Source organism: Morchella sextelata, assembly GCF_020137385.1.
Source record: "Morchella sextelata strain SCLS chromosome Unknown scls_6, whole genome shotgun sequence".
NCBI lineage: Eukaryota > Fungi > Ascomycota > Pezizomycetes > Pezizales > Morchellaceae > Morchella > Morchella sextelata.
Window position 1 is genome coordinate 719,328 of NW_025408621.1, and position 15,892 is coordinate 735,219.

The 15,892-nt window shown below is 48.4% G+C and overlaps 3 protein-coding genes across 3 annotated transcripts; all 3 read right to left on the reverse strand.

Annotated features, from left to right (window-relative positions):
• Window positions 1-756: 756 nt before the first annotated feature.
• On the reverse strand, window positions 757-4,812 carry H6S33_011328 (uncharacterized protein; the record flags this gene model as incomplete). Its single annotated transcript, XM_044842677.1, has 8 exons — window positions 757-2,638; window positions 2,703-3,293; window positions 3,355-3,553; window positions 3,612-3,806; window positions 3,870-3,954; window positions 4,005-4,130; window positions 4,190-4,481; window positions 4,535-4,812. 8 exons carry the CDS (start codon window positions 4,810-4,812, stop codon window positions 757-759), a joined length of 3,648 nt encoding a protein of 1,215 aa, XP_044696096.1.
• Window positions 4,813-7,278: 2,466 nt separating this feature from the next.
• H6S33_011329 (uncharacterized protein) lies at window positions 7,279-8,379 on the reverse strand (the record flags this gene model as incomplete). The annotated part of the gene is made up of 3 exons (XM_044842678.1): window positions 7,279-7,325; window positions 7,404-8,188; window positions 8,261-8,379. 3 exons carry the CDS (start codon window positions 8,377-8,379, stop codon window positions 7,279-7,281), a joined length of 951 nt encoding a protein of 316 aa, XP_044696097.1.
• Window positions 8,380-11,998: 3,619 nt separating this feature from the next.
• Window positions 11,999-13,794, reverse strand: H6S33_011330 (uncharacterized protein; the record flags this gene model as incomplete). Its single annotated transcript, XM_044842679.1, has 5 exons — window positions 11,999-12,099; window positions 12,252-12,287; window positions 12,471-13,324; window positions 13,385-13,623; window positions 13,705-13,794. The coding sequence occupies 5 exons, from the start codon at window positions 13,792-13,794 to the stop codon at window positions 11,999-12,001; spliced, it is 1,320 nt and encodes a 439-aa protein (XP_044696098.1).
• Between the last annotated feature and the right edge of the window lie 2,098 nt (window positions 13,795-15,892).

Sequence of the window (15,892 nt, forward strand, 5' to 3'; positions counted from 1 at the left end):
CCCCAAAACACAGCCAGCCAGCCAGCAACAACACCCGAGGTCCGTCCGTCCTCTCTCCCAGCACACACTTCACAACACAAAAAGAAGCATAGCGACTGATAACCGATAGACCATCACCTCCATTCAACCGCTTGAGCTGCAGCGATGTCATGGACTATCATTCACGGCTCGATCCGTGCGCGGACGGGAGCCAGATCTTTACTAACGGAGCTTATTCTGCTCCAGCATTCAGTGAATAATTTCTTTCACGTGCGAAGAATAAATTTATAAAAGTCACGACTCTGGGGTTTCTTATTCCAAGTTACAGAAGAGTCAGAAAAAACAGCCTGACTAACGCCCACTTTACGCGGCTGACCCTTCAACCAAGCTGAGTGAGAAGAGAAAACCTAACCCTTGAATGTTCACCAAAAGTCACTCGCCTTTAGTCCGTGACATACCAAGTCATGTGAAACGCCCCTTTGGATAAGAACACAGATCGGATATTTCTATCAAAATTACCCTATGTAATTGCAAATACGTATAAGCTCCATTTTCAAATACCCTGATAGCTAATCCAGAAAAGACATGCTCAGGGGAATCACATGTAATTGCATTAAAATCTCCTTTTCACGCCCCATAAATCTTTACCGCAAATGCCCTAAACCGACGCCAAAAACTATTAGTACTGAAAGCTTAAGTGATACGTGTTCGGGAATTTGAAGGCGGGGTTCTCAGGCTATTCCACTGTCGGTGGCGGGGTGCATATCATATTATACCTCAATCTCTCTCGGCAACATAATCCACACCGCCATGTTCCCGGAGCAACTTTGTTATTCGTTCATGATTTTTGATTCTAGCCGCCTCCATGGCGCATTTCCAAGGACCACCCTTCAGGTTCGGATCTGCCCCATTCTCCAAAAGCAGCTTCACCAGCTGCAATTGCCCTTTCGAAGCTACAACCTGCAACGCATTCGCCCCATCTTTCATCCTCGAGTTGGGGTCTGCCCCATTGTCCAAGAGTAGCTTTATTGCCACTGGGTTGCCGTTCCAAACAGCGGCATGGAGCGGGTTTCCAAAGTGACCGCATCGTTTATTGACCTCTGCTCCCGAGGTCAACAGGAGTTGGATAATCGCCTCGTTGCCCTTCAAAGCCGCTGCATTCAGCGCACTGCCGTAATATCCATCTTCTACCTCAGGCATGTTTACTTTTGCTCCCTTTTCTATCAAGAATTCGACCAACTTCTTGTTCCCGCTCCAAATAGCCGACTTGAGTACGCTTCCTTGGCGCCCACCTTTCGAATTCACATCGCATCCCATCTCCAGTAGCAGCTCTACGAGCGCTATATTACCACTCAACGCAGTTGCAGCGACGGTCTTTCCTTGGATAGTTGCTTCAGCCCCTTTAGCAAGCAAATACCGTACAAGCTGTTCATTACCGCTGGTGAAAGCAGCCTGTAGTACATTTCCATGCTCCCCACCTTGAGCACTGATATTGGCACCGTTCTCCAGTAAAAAATGTACCAGCTCCTCGTTACCCAGGGCAGCAACTACTTGTAAAGCATCTGCCTTCTCCCCATACCTTAAGTTAACATCCGCCCCATGCTCCAATAACAGCTGTATCAATGCTTTGTTACCCTTCCTGGCCGCGGCCTGAAAAGAGCTCCCCCAAATGCCTCCTTTTGCGTTTACATCTGCTCCCTTGCTAATCAAAAACTCTACTAGCCCGTTGTTTTGCTTCATGACGGCACAGTACAGTGGTGTAAACCCGTACGCACTCATTCCATTGACATCAACACCCCGTTCTAACAGCCATTCAATCCCTTTGAGCGAGCCTATCTCCGCCGCCCAATGAAGAGCCTCTAAACCATTCTCAGTGGGATCTGATTTGTCGAGATTCTCTTGGATTAAACGGCTCAACGCTAACGGGAGATCAAGCACTGCTGCGATAGTAGAGGGCGAGATCTTCCGCGGTGTTTTATCGCTTGCGATTTTGAATTGGGGAATGGTCCTATAGAAGAGTTCACCAGAGTTCATGAAACTGTACAAAAGTACCCAAACATCTTCGCTTAGTTGATTAAGGGCTCGAATATGGTGGTGCCAGAAAGTTTCTGCGTAGGTGTCGAAACTATCCCAGAGAGTTGGTTCTTCGGACGGCGCAGAGTACATTATCATCAGATATTTTATACACATTTGCCCAATCTCCTCATGCGCCAGCTGTGAATTCTGTTTCAGCATTACCGAGCTACCACTCCCCTGGCCCGTTAAGAACTCCTGCACTGTGAAATGTACAAACCTCACAGTCGAGTGGTTATACATGCTATGCATGATGTCCACCGTTACAAGGCCACCGCACACAGTCACGAGTAACTCGAGGTCATTGACAATGGACTCTTCTATGTCTTCTGGAGTTTCTATATCAATCTCCATAGCCACCGCTTGTGATAATTCGCCCAATCTCATAGGCCGTTGAGCGTACGTCAGCCACATGAAGACCTTCTTTGCCAACTCAATTTCTGATTTGGATTTCTTTTCTATGGAGGCAAGACAGCGTGTGTATGTCTCATCCATCGTTGCAGGGAGATTCTGCAGGGCTTTGCGGATCTGCCGGTCGGAGGTTTGGGAGCATAGTAAGTCGAGCTGAAATTTGACCCAGAGAAACCTTGAGAAGTGTAAGCTATTTACGGTACTTTTGATAGACAAGTCAGGTTGATTCGAGAACTTACATCCCATCTGCCTTCTCAACCAAGGTTGAAAAGATAGCATCTTTGACTGTATGATCTTTAAGTCTCAAAGCTCCCTCCTCATATCTCCGCTCCAATTCCCCTTCCACATACTCTTCGAGATCCCCCTTTAACCTTGCCGACTCAATCGCTATCGTAGGTACATCCGTAAATGCCCTTTCAATATCCGCTTCCCTCCTGCTCGTAATAAACAATTTTATGCACCCCCCTGAGAACTTCATAATCTCGCACAAGAATAACAGAAAAGATCCTCTCTGCTGGGGATCAAACTCATCCAGCGCATCTATTACCACATAAATTCTCTCAAAACCTGCTGCAACCTCTAGAAATAACTGGCGCAGTTCAAGGTAACTCGGATTGCGTGCATTTTTATCGTGTGAGTTGAATAGCTTCTCGAGGGGTTCTGGGATCCGGGGACAACAGCGGGAAAGTTGCTTGATGAAGGTTGCAATAAAAGAGCCCGGGTTTTGCTGGGTGGAAGGAAGTGAATAGTTACAGTAGGAAAAAGCGATTCCAGTGGTACCGGGGGAGGAAAGGGCGGTGATCTCAGTGAGTGTCTCGAGGACGAGAGAACTGTTTTTATGTCAGAATTATCATTGACGCTTCCTGGAGTGGTGGGACGGATTGAAGTTACCAGAGAACTGTTTTTCCAGTGCCTGGTGTGCCGTGAATCCAGAGGAGACCAGAATCGGAACTATTCTGCCAGTCCGTAAAACCAGTATCGTTGAGAAGCCAGTTACCGGTTTCACCGAATCGTTTGTGAAACTGTGTTTCGTGCACTTCCTCAAAGTCTAGATCTGATAGCCAAGTGAATACTTCACGTCGTTTATTATCTGCATTCATATTAACAAAATGCTATCCCTTATAATTGACTTAACACGGATATCTTACCTTCTTTTTCTTGATCTGCCTGCTGCTCTCTCATAAGTATCCGCTGCCGCTCTGCATCAGCAGACACGAGACCATGAACTTGTGCTTCTCTTGTCACAATCTCAGCATTTGCAAGGAATTTCGCCTTTATTCCACTAAAATTCTCTTCAAATGGCTGCCAAGTCATTCGGAAGAAGACTTTAAAAGATGTCCACCCTAGAAAACTCTGGCTTAGTATGATTTTATTTTGTTTCCGACTTAAGGCTGGATCGCGCTTACTGGTTGCATTCCCGTCATTGTCTGTAAACACGCGTCTTGCCTGTGCAAAAAAGTCCAACAAATCGCCATAAGTCCGCGCGAGTGCCTACACATCGTCAGTACTAGGGTTTCTTAGGCGAATGATTTTGAACCTACCTCTCGAATATCCTCGGACTCCTGAAACATGGACATGGCGTATTTCGATAGATATGACACATGGTTCTCTAGGGTTTCCATCATACTTGTCAGGTTTTCGAAGAATTCGAAAAACCTAATTCCCAGCTACGTCCTATTAGCAAATTCCTATAAAAACCTCTACAACTAATTTCCAAGTAACTAACTTTGATAACACACTGTAGACCAGCTACTACAAGTCCCGAGACATCCGGAGAATAACTAATCAAGGCTCCAATAACTCCCATATACATATCCATCCCCACCATCACCTTCTGGACCCGTGGTCCAACCGCTCGAGAAAGACTGGTCTGATGGTGTTTAGCATCGAGGTCTTGAACTTGCTTGATAAGCTCTTCCGGATTCTCAGTTTTAGAGGCTAGAAAGGCGGCCTTCTCAGAAGGAGATAGGGCATCTTCGTGGGATTTAAGTGCCTGAATAAAGGCGAGGTCTGGTACCCTATTTTTGATTATTAGAACCCATGATATAAATAGAGGCTACGATTCATTTACCTCGCAGTCCTCTCTTCTGGATCCAAATGCGCCTCATTATCGATCCTCCTCTCGACCACGGGTCCACTTGTAACTAATGTCGGCGAGTCCTCACGCCCGCGTTGTCCAGGAACTTCGAGCGTGTTACCCCCACCTGCTGATGCTGCTGCTACAGAGGTAGAAGATGCCGATGCCGGCCATGATGACTTCTCTGCAGCGGGTTTGTCGGTGCCTCTGTCGCGGCTTACAGCCCTACGGAGCTTATGGAAAGGTCGTTTGAATACTGGGATATCACACATGTCAAATGTGGGGTAAAAACTTGTATCTTCTTCTTGTGTTTAACTCCGTGGCTCACGCACGCGTTGAGAGGGTATATTCGCTGTTTTGTATCATTGATTTCTCAATTTAATATGACGGCATTGTGTCCGGTGAGCATCAGTTAATGTAAGCGCTTGTGCGGGCATCGGCATCGATAATACCATATTTGATTGGTTGACGCCCGAGAGCGGCGGGGGAGCCAATCAGATGCAATGCAATGTCTGAGAATTCTGTGGGGTTTTATTAGGAACCCTGACCGAATATTTATACATGGTACATGCAAATAAGTATCACGTATAGCAACTCAACACAAGCTGAGACTGGGGGCTGTATATCGGTCTGGGATACACCGAAAGTAGACTGACAGCTTGAAGTTGAAGATTAGATGAAAGGCATGAAGATGAGATGAGGTTACCATTGAGAATGCAAACACTCTAATAGCTAGACGAGACCGGCTATATATCGAATAGGTTCAACAGAACCCAGTTGCGGGTTACCGTAACCCAGTCCTTCCACCGTCCTTTATCGTGACACCTTTCAATTGTCAACTGGATTTCGTCGAATTGAAACTCATGACTCGTCCTATTATCTGTCTTTTGACTGGGATGTGTAAATATGCGATGACTACATACAAGCAATGTCAGAATAAGGGAGGTGACGAGTGATTTTGGATGTATGAACGAGAGCATAATTAATTTATCTTTGGGCGCTCCCGACTATTATATAATAAAATGAATAAAGCCACATTCCTTGAGATCATTAGAGCTTCACTGCGCTAAGAAAAGGCTGGAAGTATTGAGGTAAGTTAAAGTACATGTACCTACATACCTCGGGACCACTCAGAGGATTTGACTCGGGACTGGGGCTAGGGTTAGGGATTGTATTTTTTACTATTATTCTACAAGCAGCCTTGGAGAAGTAAAATCGATTGAGGTGCCAATCGTTAAGGGCACTCGCATCAAAGAAACATTCTGACATACATATAGTAAACAACTAAAAAAAGATAGCAAAATTAGCATAGTGAATGGTAAACTTTTAGACGAAAGAAAAATAGAGTGGAATAAACGTTATGTACATGTTGCGGTGAGACATGGGATAGGGTTTCCTAGCATCTCGCAATCATTAACCCGCTCGAGAAAGCTGGCAGATCCATGAAGCCCAGGCCATACATCACACAGTTCATCTTATCCTTCCCTTTCTCTCCCTCCCTTCCCATCGAAGCCATTAACGAAATCGCTCGAGCGGTGTCAGTACTAACAAAACCGCTCTCCAGATCCCTGCAGCCGCCCTCAAACCCTGGAATCCTACGTCTACAATTCCCCTATAGACATCTACCTGAAACCTGTACCAGGAGTCAACACTTTATAAGCTTATTTCAATAAATTGTAACCATTTCCTCTCCCGGCCAATCTCTCGTCGGCTCCCGAAACGCAGTTACTCAACATTCCTGATCTCTCGTATGTAACCTAACCGGCTGATCTGTCACACTGGTTTCAATGTCACGCAATTGTTGCAGTGCAACACTGATGGATTCAAATAGTAACAGCGCTGGTGACACAAACATGGCTTCTCTTCTCGCACATCCATTGGTCTTGTTCCAACCGCGGTCTCACAATCACGCAAGGCGCTATTGGGCGTTTCTCATGTCGTACCTCACGCAAAGGCGTTTATTTATTCTCCCCGATGGGTTTCAGCCATCAGGCGCCCACTCCACAATTGCAAGCACAGTAACTCTCGTATCCTAGGCACAATGCCATCCATGGCTTCTACTACGATGCTAGCAACCCAGCGGGGGGAAGGAAATAATTAGCGGAACCAAGATCAAGAGTCTACTGGGTCGTACGCTGATCGATGATGACTGAGGCCACCAAAGGTGGGCATTATCAAGAACCCAAAGAATGTCACACACGGCAATGTCAATTACCAAGGTTTGACTTCGACGATAGGCCCAGATATCTTTCCGCTTCACGGCCGACCACGGCATTGTCAAGTCCATCACGGAAGGGAATGATTATATGAAGAGATCTTGAAAGCCATGTTTCAAAATAACGATTGTCCCAACCGAAACACTCGGGAGGTTACGTATACCAAAACAAAGCAACAATAGTCTATTCGTCTCGGGTTGCAGTTCTCAAACTGCCCCGAAAGTCTAATTCTCCGATTCAGGTACATCATGATGGACAGTCATCCACAAAAAATATAAGTTTTTAGTTATAAAATATAAACAGCGAAAATAAGTTAAACGGGCCTGAAACCAAATAATAAATCAGAATCAGGCACACGCAAAAGAAAAGGAACCAAGTTTCCCAGAAACCTCAAAAAAGTAAGCGCCGAAGTTGTGGGCATTCGGGCAGCTTAGCTCAATTGATAATACCATGTCACCAGTACCGCTTGAAGAAGAAAGAAGAAGTTAAAATTTATTCACTAAACGCAAACAGGTATCATATTTAAACAAGTGGCAGAACATTCGCAACGAAGTATCCGATAACGTTTCCTACAGAACAATATATATTAGTTACCGCAAAGAGAAACCCTAAATTCGGGGAAAGGGAAAAGGAAATAATCTACTAACCAGTATCATACTCGCAAGTCAACATGTCACCAGGAGTGGTGCTGGTTCCGCAGGTCGCAATACCGCATCCAACCTGAGTAGCACTGGCCCAAACAAGCTGAGTGAAGTGACCGGTGGCCTCTGAGAACAGCCCAGCGGCATAGTCGTAGCTGGCACCCTCAGCATACCACGCCTCTATGGCCTCATCAGTGGTGTATCCGGCCGCCAAGTTCTCGCCATATGGCCCACCGGAGTGCTCGAAAACACACCCTTTGGAGACGCCCGCAGCGTAGGAAGCCATGGTTGTATTCCAAGTGAGGGCCGGAGCACCGTGGAGGGCACGGCGGGTGTTGTGGGCGTTGAGGACATCAGCGGCCCAGGTGTCTGCTGGAGTAGCAGCGGTAGAGGTTGTGGTGGCCGCTGCAGTGGTGGTTGGGACGGGAGCGACAGATGTTGAGGTGGTCTCAACTGGTGCCGCTGTGGTAGGTGCAGCAGCGGTCTCATCCTGGATAGTGGTGATAACGGTCACTGGCTCAGGGCTAGAGGTGACTTCCTGGACCACAGTGGTAGTTCCTGGGACCTCGACTGCGGGAGTGGAGGCGACCGGCTCGAGAGTGGTAGTGATTACAGAGAGGGTGGTAGTACTGGTGCCAATGGTGATAGGCTCGAGAGTAGTGGTGCGGGTGGTGTATACGGGGGCACCATAGGTCGAGGACTTGCGGCCGGCGTGGCCGCCGTTGACCCATTCGGCCTGAACCTCTGCTGCTGTTGCTTGAGGTTCTCCAGTGGTGATGGTTTTGGTGACACTAAGAAAAGAGAGATATTAGAATTTATATTGAAAACACGCCTTTTTATAGGTGAAATATAGAAGAACTTACATGATAGTGGTGTAGTCAGTGAAGATCAAGACATCACGGGCACGCTTATCAATGACGGGGGCGGCCAAAGTGGTAGCTGCGAGAGCAGCACAGGCAAGGGTGGTAAGTGAGTAACGCATATTTGCTAAATCTGCTAGTAATAAAAAAGGCGCTGCCTAAAAGTTGATTTGACGTTGCTAGTTGGATTTCGTAAATATGCTCCAGACGAAGTTGGATAACTGCAAGCAAAGTCGTCAAAAAAAAATGAGGGTTCTGCTTTTTTTATTTGACTTTCAAAGACCCGAAAAGCACTGCTTTATGTTTGTTTCTCCTGGAATAGTGGCGCACTAGGCGTTGACTTGAAAAAAATTCACAATGGACGTTAAGAGGGGTGATGTTGAAAGGAGTGACTGGTTTTGAAGAAAGCACTTAAAGAGTGATTGCTTTTTTCAAAAGAAGGCCGTGAAAAGAAGAAGACTAAAAGATATCAAAGTCTGCTGAGTGAAGAAGAGAAAGGGAAGGGGGGACAAACCGAGCAATATATACAACGGCTCCTTGGTGGAATACCTGAACCCAGTATTGTATGCGATACTTACCCAGCGGTTACGTGCTAGTCCCAATGTGGAACCGTTTAGTAGAGTAGAAGGCACCAACTTGGTTGACTTGAACCCGAGCGAGGGGCAACCAAACCAAACCACCACCGCCAGGGCCAGGGGGGATCTGACCAGGCGGGAAAAAAAATGTCTAGGTGTTTCAGGTTCCATGCACGCGTAATGAACAACTTCGGTAGCGGGCTTGCAAAGGACCCTGGATCGAGCATGTGTGGGTGTGGGCGAGTCCAAGGGTCCGAATCTCTCTCTTGTGGTGGTGTACAGCCGTGTTAAACAAGTCTTGTCAGTGGATGACAACGCGATAGCGGCACATTGAACACAGCTCTCCTCAACAACTATGAGTCTAAAGGGCTTGAAATTAAGAGGATAGAATATTTAGGATACTATTTATTATACTTTGAAGTCTTGTGAATTTGCAATTAATATTAAATGTGTTGCTTCAATGAGAAATTTCAGCTGTAAATGGTGATTTGGGCCCAAATTCTTTACTCACAATATCTCAACACCAATAAGAGCTTTCTTCAAGGTCTAAATTTCTATCTCGAGTATATGACCCTGAATATCTTTGATAGAACCACAGAAATTTTATGGCTAGTGCATGTGTAGCTATTCTCTTAGAAGTATCGAAATTATAGTATTCACTAATCACTATGTCACAAGAGCAGAAATACAGATATAATTTTGTAGGCAAGAACAACTGTATTCTGGATGTCTATGATGCATAATTATCTTGTTTTAATCTAATTCACTTAATGGTTGTTGAGTGGGAAGGATTTTAATATTTCGTGTGGTGCTGATTGACAGGACTTTTTTAACACGACTGTACCTACAGGCCCTATCTAATCTAAGCGTTTCACACCCGAACGAGACATGGGGACCTTTTTTAATTGCGCGCAATTTGAGGGCCAATGATGGTAATCTTCTTCACATATAGTAGCATCATCATAATCGGAATCGCTGCCATGATTTTGATGATAATTGGTTACTGCTGCAGAGTCTTAGTCTTAGTACAGCTGGTTAGCTAACTACTAGTACAACCGCGGTTGTAGCAGAAGATCTCACTCGCTCTTATCCCCCAACGTCCCTCGAAGCTGTCATTGGCCCCCCCTCGCCCCCCAGCACAATCTGTAAACAAGACTTTCCCGCGCTCCGCAGATCCAGGATCCCCCCGAACGAACGAACGGACGCCCGTACCATCCCATCCCATCACCAGGTTACCTCCCCCCTCCCCCCCCGGCGCCCCCTTACCCAAATATCTATGCCGCCCACTTTTATGTACTCACTAACTCAGGTACTTTGCGAGTCTACTTACCCGCCCACCCACAGCTGAGCAATCCCCCCCAATTAATGGCATCGAAATTTCCGCCTCACTCACTCATATGTACCTACTCGGAATGAATTAAGTAGAGTAGAGCAAGATCGAGCTGACATCGCATCACTTGCCCCCCTGCCCGTGTTTATCGTTGCCGCTTCGGCCCTAGCCCTAAGGAGTACCTGCATGTATGTAGAAGGGGGGGGATGAGGAGGGGAACCTTCAATCCTCAATATATGGGGACTGGGTATGGTACCTAGGTACAATATTCTACATAAAATAGTGAGGCGTCTTAGCGCGCCCCTGTGGCTTGCAATTGGATGTTTCCACGACGGTGGTTTCCGTGTAGGTCCGAGTTACTAGCCCGACCCGGGCGATATTGTTGATATTATGATCATTCCATGGCGGGTGTTCTGATCATCTTCGAGAAGTTTGGGTCTGGGGACGTCCGTTGGGGGCGTAGATTACCACTAGCTCAGAGAGAGAGAGAGAGAGAGAGAGAGCGAGAGAGAGGTGCACGGTAGGTACCGTGCGAGTCTGCAATTACTATACTCCATAGCTACATGTAGCTAGAGCAGTAGTGGGCTAGCTAGCTAGCTTGTACTATGGAAGCCTCCCAAGAAGCTTCGAATTCTTTGACCGCTCATAATCAAGAATCATTTCCCTTATCGCCACGCCGCCCGCCCGCCACCCTCTCCCCCCCTCTCTCTCAATTTTGGTGAAATCGGGGGGGTTAGCTAGAGAGAGAGAGGGAGATTTCTTTTTCCCTGGCTGGCACAGTGTAGGTAAATGAGATGAGCATACGTACTCCCATCCCATACCATCCCATACCATCCGTCTCTCACCGCGCAATCTTCCGGTACTCGGCATTGGGAACTCTCTTTCCCTCACCCATAACCACAATCTACCTGCAAATCTACAGCACATACCACATCAAACAAAATAAAACAAAAAAACATGTGTCCGAGCCCGGACCTCTTCCTCCCCCTCCTCCTCCTCCTCCTCATCCTCCTCCTCATCCTCCTCCTCCTGCCACCCACAGTCTCCGGTCCGTCCGTCAGGATAAGATAGCCAGGATGGGATAGGACGGACGCACAATCCCACCAACTCTAATTCATTTGTAGTACCGCACCTTCCCCGCCGCGCAAGATATCCGATAACAGGCAGGTACATGTAGGCATGTAGGTAGATTTTTTCATTATGTGCTGTAGAGTAAGTACCTAGAATACAGCCATAGACCTAGGACATAGCTTGCTGCACCACGCAGGTGCATATATACAACATCATACCAGGCAAGCTCAAGAATGGGGAGTAAGCCTTGCCTTGTCCTGCCGGCATGGATGATCTCACGGGAGGTGAGAGCACGGCAAGCAGAGTATGTATGTATGAGAGTATGGCAGCGCAGAATGAGTGTGAGAGCGGTGACTTCCATTTCTTTAATTTTGCGTGACCGGGAAGGATTAAGAGGGAAGGTGGAAAGGTGGGTTAATTGGCCCAACAGAGCTCGAGAAGGGAAGATGCGGAAGCTTCGAGATGCGCAGGTTTCCCCAGGGACCCGGATGGACATAGACACAGACGGGAGGTCTTGAAACAGTCTAGAATTAACGACTAACTAAATAACAGTGCTGCTACGCATGCATATGGTATCTGATATCTTTCCTCCCCCTCCACCTCCTTCTTCTTCTCCTCCCCGCACACACATCTAGCTCTAGGTACTCCATGTAATAGTAAAGTAAGTAGAATGCACGCTACATACCCACCAACCTCACTTAGTGGCCTAGATGCTACGATAACCCAGAGAGAGAAAAAGAGCTCTTGCGGTATCCAAACGGCCAATCATTTCCCCAAACCCCTCCACACAAGTGTCGCGACACCCACCATTCCCGTCCCACCAACGACATAGGCAGTTTCTCGTCCTGCCCACCAGTAGAGGGTACCTGCATGCCCAACAACTTAGCTCCAAATCCCAAGTTTCACTATCTCACCCAGCTCCTCCGAGTAGTTTTTTTTTTTTTTTTTCTAGCCTTTCTTTTCAAAACGACGGCGTGGAGAGGGGATAAAAATAGAAGAAAGAAAAAAAAAGACTTACAGAAAAGTAGCGGTCCAGTAGCTCGTCCAATCTGGCCTAAAATTTTTAGTTGCATCTCGTTAGCCCTCTAGAAATGATCTGCGGGTCCCCGAGTTTCAACTCCGCCGGGACTAGCTAGCTAGCCTAGCCCAGCCGCGAGGAAACGAAACAACGGCACCGCCGACGGTGGATGGCAATCATTGCCAGGCGGATGCTTTGTAGAGTGTTGGATATACGTACCAGCAGACCTGAACCCGCCCAACACTCTTCCTCTCTCCTGCTCGCCAATCTTCAAGCTAACCAACGCGGTCAAGCCAGTCACAACACTTGCGCTCGTTACTGCCAGGAATGCGGCCGCTACATATAGCTCCCTCTGGCTATTCACACGGCTCAGCAGGAAGAAACTGATCGCCGCACTCGCCAACCCAGTCTTCACAACCAGCGCCGGCTTCGCGCGGCGCACAAACGAGCCCTGCAGGACCGATGCCAGCAGCCCAATGAAGCCCAACAGCTTCCCCGAGTCTGTGGAGGTGTAGTTAAACAAGTCAAAAGTCATAAACGGCAGCGAGAACTCCATCCCACTAAAGATGAGCAGAAAGAGGAGATGCGTCGCATTCAAGAGCGTGATCCCCGACGCATCACTCCTCGCCTTATCCGCCGCCGTCCTCTCCTCCGCCACCGTCTTCTTCTTCTCCTCCTTCTCCGCCGCCTCCCGCAACGGCCGCGTCTCCGGCAGCTCCCAGTACAGGAACGCCGTCTCCACCACCAACAATGCCAGCGAGAACAGCGCCGCAGTCACGAACGGGTTCTTCTCAGAGATCTTGAGCGTCAGTGTCTTGCTCGCCAGATACGCCCCCATCATGGGCCCAAACGTGAATGCGATGCTGAATGCGACGCCGACAAGCGCGAGGGTAGCGCCACGGGTCTCGGCGGTCGAGACGTCGGTTGCGATTGCGATTGCGAGCTGGACGTTGCCCTCCGAGAGGCCGCCGACGATGCGGGAGGCGAGGAAGGTGGGGAAGTCGGTGGCGACGACCCAGAGGAGGACGGAGAGGATGTTGCCAATCATGGAGTAGAGGAGAGCTGTTCGGCGCCTTTGGGGGGCTGTTAATGGCCGCGGTTACAATTGCGGTGAGGAGCTATATTAGACATACCCATAGCGGTCACTCAGGGAGCCAATGATTGGGCTGGACACAGCCTGGAGGAACGAGAATAGAGAGCCCAGAGCTCCACCGAGGAGAACAACGTCGAAGCGCGAAGAGATTGGGCGGTGGAAGGACGCCTTGAAGGCGTTGAGGGTGTTGAAGATCGATTCCAGGACGACATTGTTGGGCTGGGCCTTGTAGAAATCCAGTAGGCGTGGGAATAGCGGGAGGATGAGGGTGAATGATAGCTATTAGAGCTGTTGTTAACACTGGGTTCATTCGTATATTGCCAGGGCTCGGCAGCTATATATGCGATGTACGGGACCTACCAAGTCGAACAGTAGAGATATGAACAGCACTTTGAGGATGCTCTTTGCATACGCAGGAGACCTGGCAGCTGTCGGCGCAGGCTGTGCCATGGCTAATAAAAACTTTAAAGGGGGAAACAGTGGAGAGAGAGCTAAACAATGTCCCCAACGAAAAGAATCTCACGATACCAGACCAGCTGCTGTCAGTAAGGAAGGCACTGACTGATGTTTAAGTATGTATCTGCGTGAGGTGTTTGAGAGGCCAGGTATGCAGTGTTGCAGAAGGGCTGATCCGAGAAGGGCGAAATGTCTAGAAGCCCGATCGAGCTTACCTAGCTACATGTAGTTCTTACTGTTGTTCTTCCTTACCTTACTCTGCTTGGCCCAGCTGCTGCTGGTCGTGCACGCAATATGGAACAGTCCCGCCGCGCCGACGACACACCACACCACATGTCGCCCAACGCCCCCCCCGTCCATGGAGCACTTTGAGCCGCAGTGGCTGACTGGTTCCCAAGGCTCTTGTGCCTCCTGCCTGGGCAAACACCAGAAAAGGGCCGCTCGGCAACTGATCCGACGCCGGCGCCTGCTAATCTAATCATCGACATCCAGATCCTGGATTACTAAGGCTCGTTGTCTTCTACTTGGCACGCGTTAAAGAAGCTTGTTTCACCTCCGTTTCGAGATTCCGTCTTTGTGGCTCCAGCTATTATGGTAGGCAAAAGTTTGCACTCCTCGCCCGTCTGGCTCTTTTTCTCTTGTTAAAGATGGAGAACTTAACTCAAGAGGATGAAATCCTCTCTACTTGCATGCACATGTAACTACAATACATGTAGGTATCGGGTGTCTTTGCTGGGAGCGTTGGGTGGGTGCCAGGAGGTTGGGGGGGGAGGGAACGGGTGTGTGTGTATATAAAGGGCGCGGCCCGCCCACTTTTATCGCAGACAAGTCTTCGCTCCGACCGTGAAAAGGGTGAGTACTTACAAGTGTGCAGGGGTTGTGTGCTGAAAAGTTGGCGTATACGCCAGCTTGCAGGGTCGTATGCATTTTTGAAGAAAGTGCACATCAATTGAAAGTCCCACCGACAGACTATTTCAGCTTCTAGGAGAATAGATATTACGTATCTACGGTATTGTACGTCATACTAGCTGCAAAGGCTTTGGTAGATGTCAGAATATACACCGGACCTTATTCAACTCAAGACACACAAAGTGAAAAGCTGCTGGAGATAGAATTATCCCTAACCCTAGTCCTAGTCCCGAGTCAGACTCTGTGAGCAGGGCAACATTCATCCCCTAACCCTGGTCTCGAGTCAGATCATGATCAGTTACATGTAGTTGACATTGATCTTCTGAGCTTTATGTCTGTGTAAGCATTCCAAACGCAGACACAATGTGCACGCTGTAGACTACCAAATTATGGGTCCTTAATAATATAACTAAGCCGAAGACCCGTCCTCCATTACCGATTTCTCCAATGGTTTCTGTTTGCATAGAGCCCTTCCCTATGCCTGTCCTGTGTGTTGTTGGAAACCCCGGTTTTTGATGTGCGGTCCAATCTGGACAGATGCAGTGAGTACATGTATGTATGCACTTTGGGGCCTTTTGAGTAATCCAGACCACTGTACTCTACTCTAGACTGCATGGCATTTACAGCTGTCAAACACGGCTGGAATTCGAAGTTAAGAGATCGTTCTGTGATCGTTTAAAACTCGGTAATAGCTGTAGACTACATGTACTTTAGAGTAGCCCTCAGCTTGGTCAATTGAGAGAGGGTCAAAGTCATGTACCTCCACAGACGAGCGTTGTTGTTGCAGAGAGAGCCTCCGACGCAGAGCTCAGCTATCCCCAAAGCTCCTCGTGCAGATGCACACACAAACCCCACACAGCAACGTCTCCTCCCCGCAACCTCGGCTGTCCCGCCCCGGCCTAGCGCCACTCGGCGCTCAACACGATCACAAGCTACAGAAAGACGACGGACAGCAGCACGCACAGGCAGCACAGGCAGCACAGGCAGCACAGGCACGGGGAAGTGTAGGATCGCAGCCCACAGCATCCAGCCCACAGCACCCACGCCCGAAGAACCGAGCATCTCTCTCTTTCTCTCTCTCTCTCTCTCTCTCTCTCTTTATTACATGTACGGTGTGCTGGCGTCCCTCTCCGCCTCAGGTCCTACATAACACTTCCACTACCTCCACCACCGTCCTGTGACA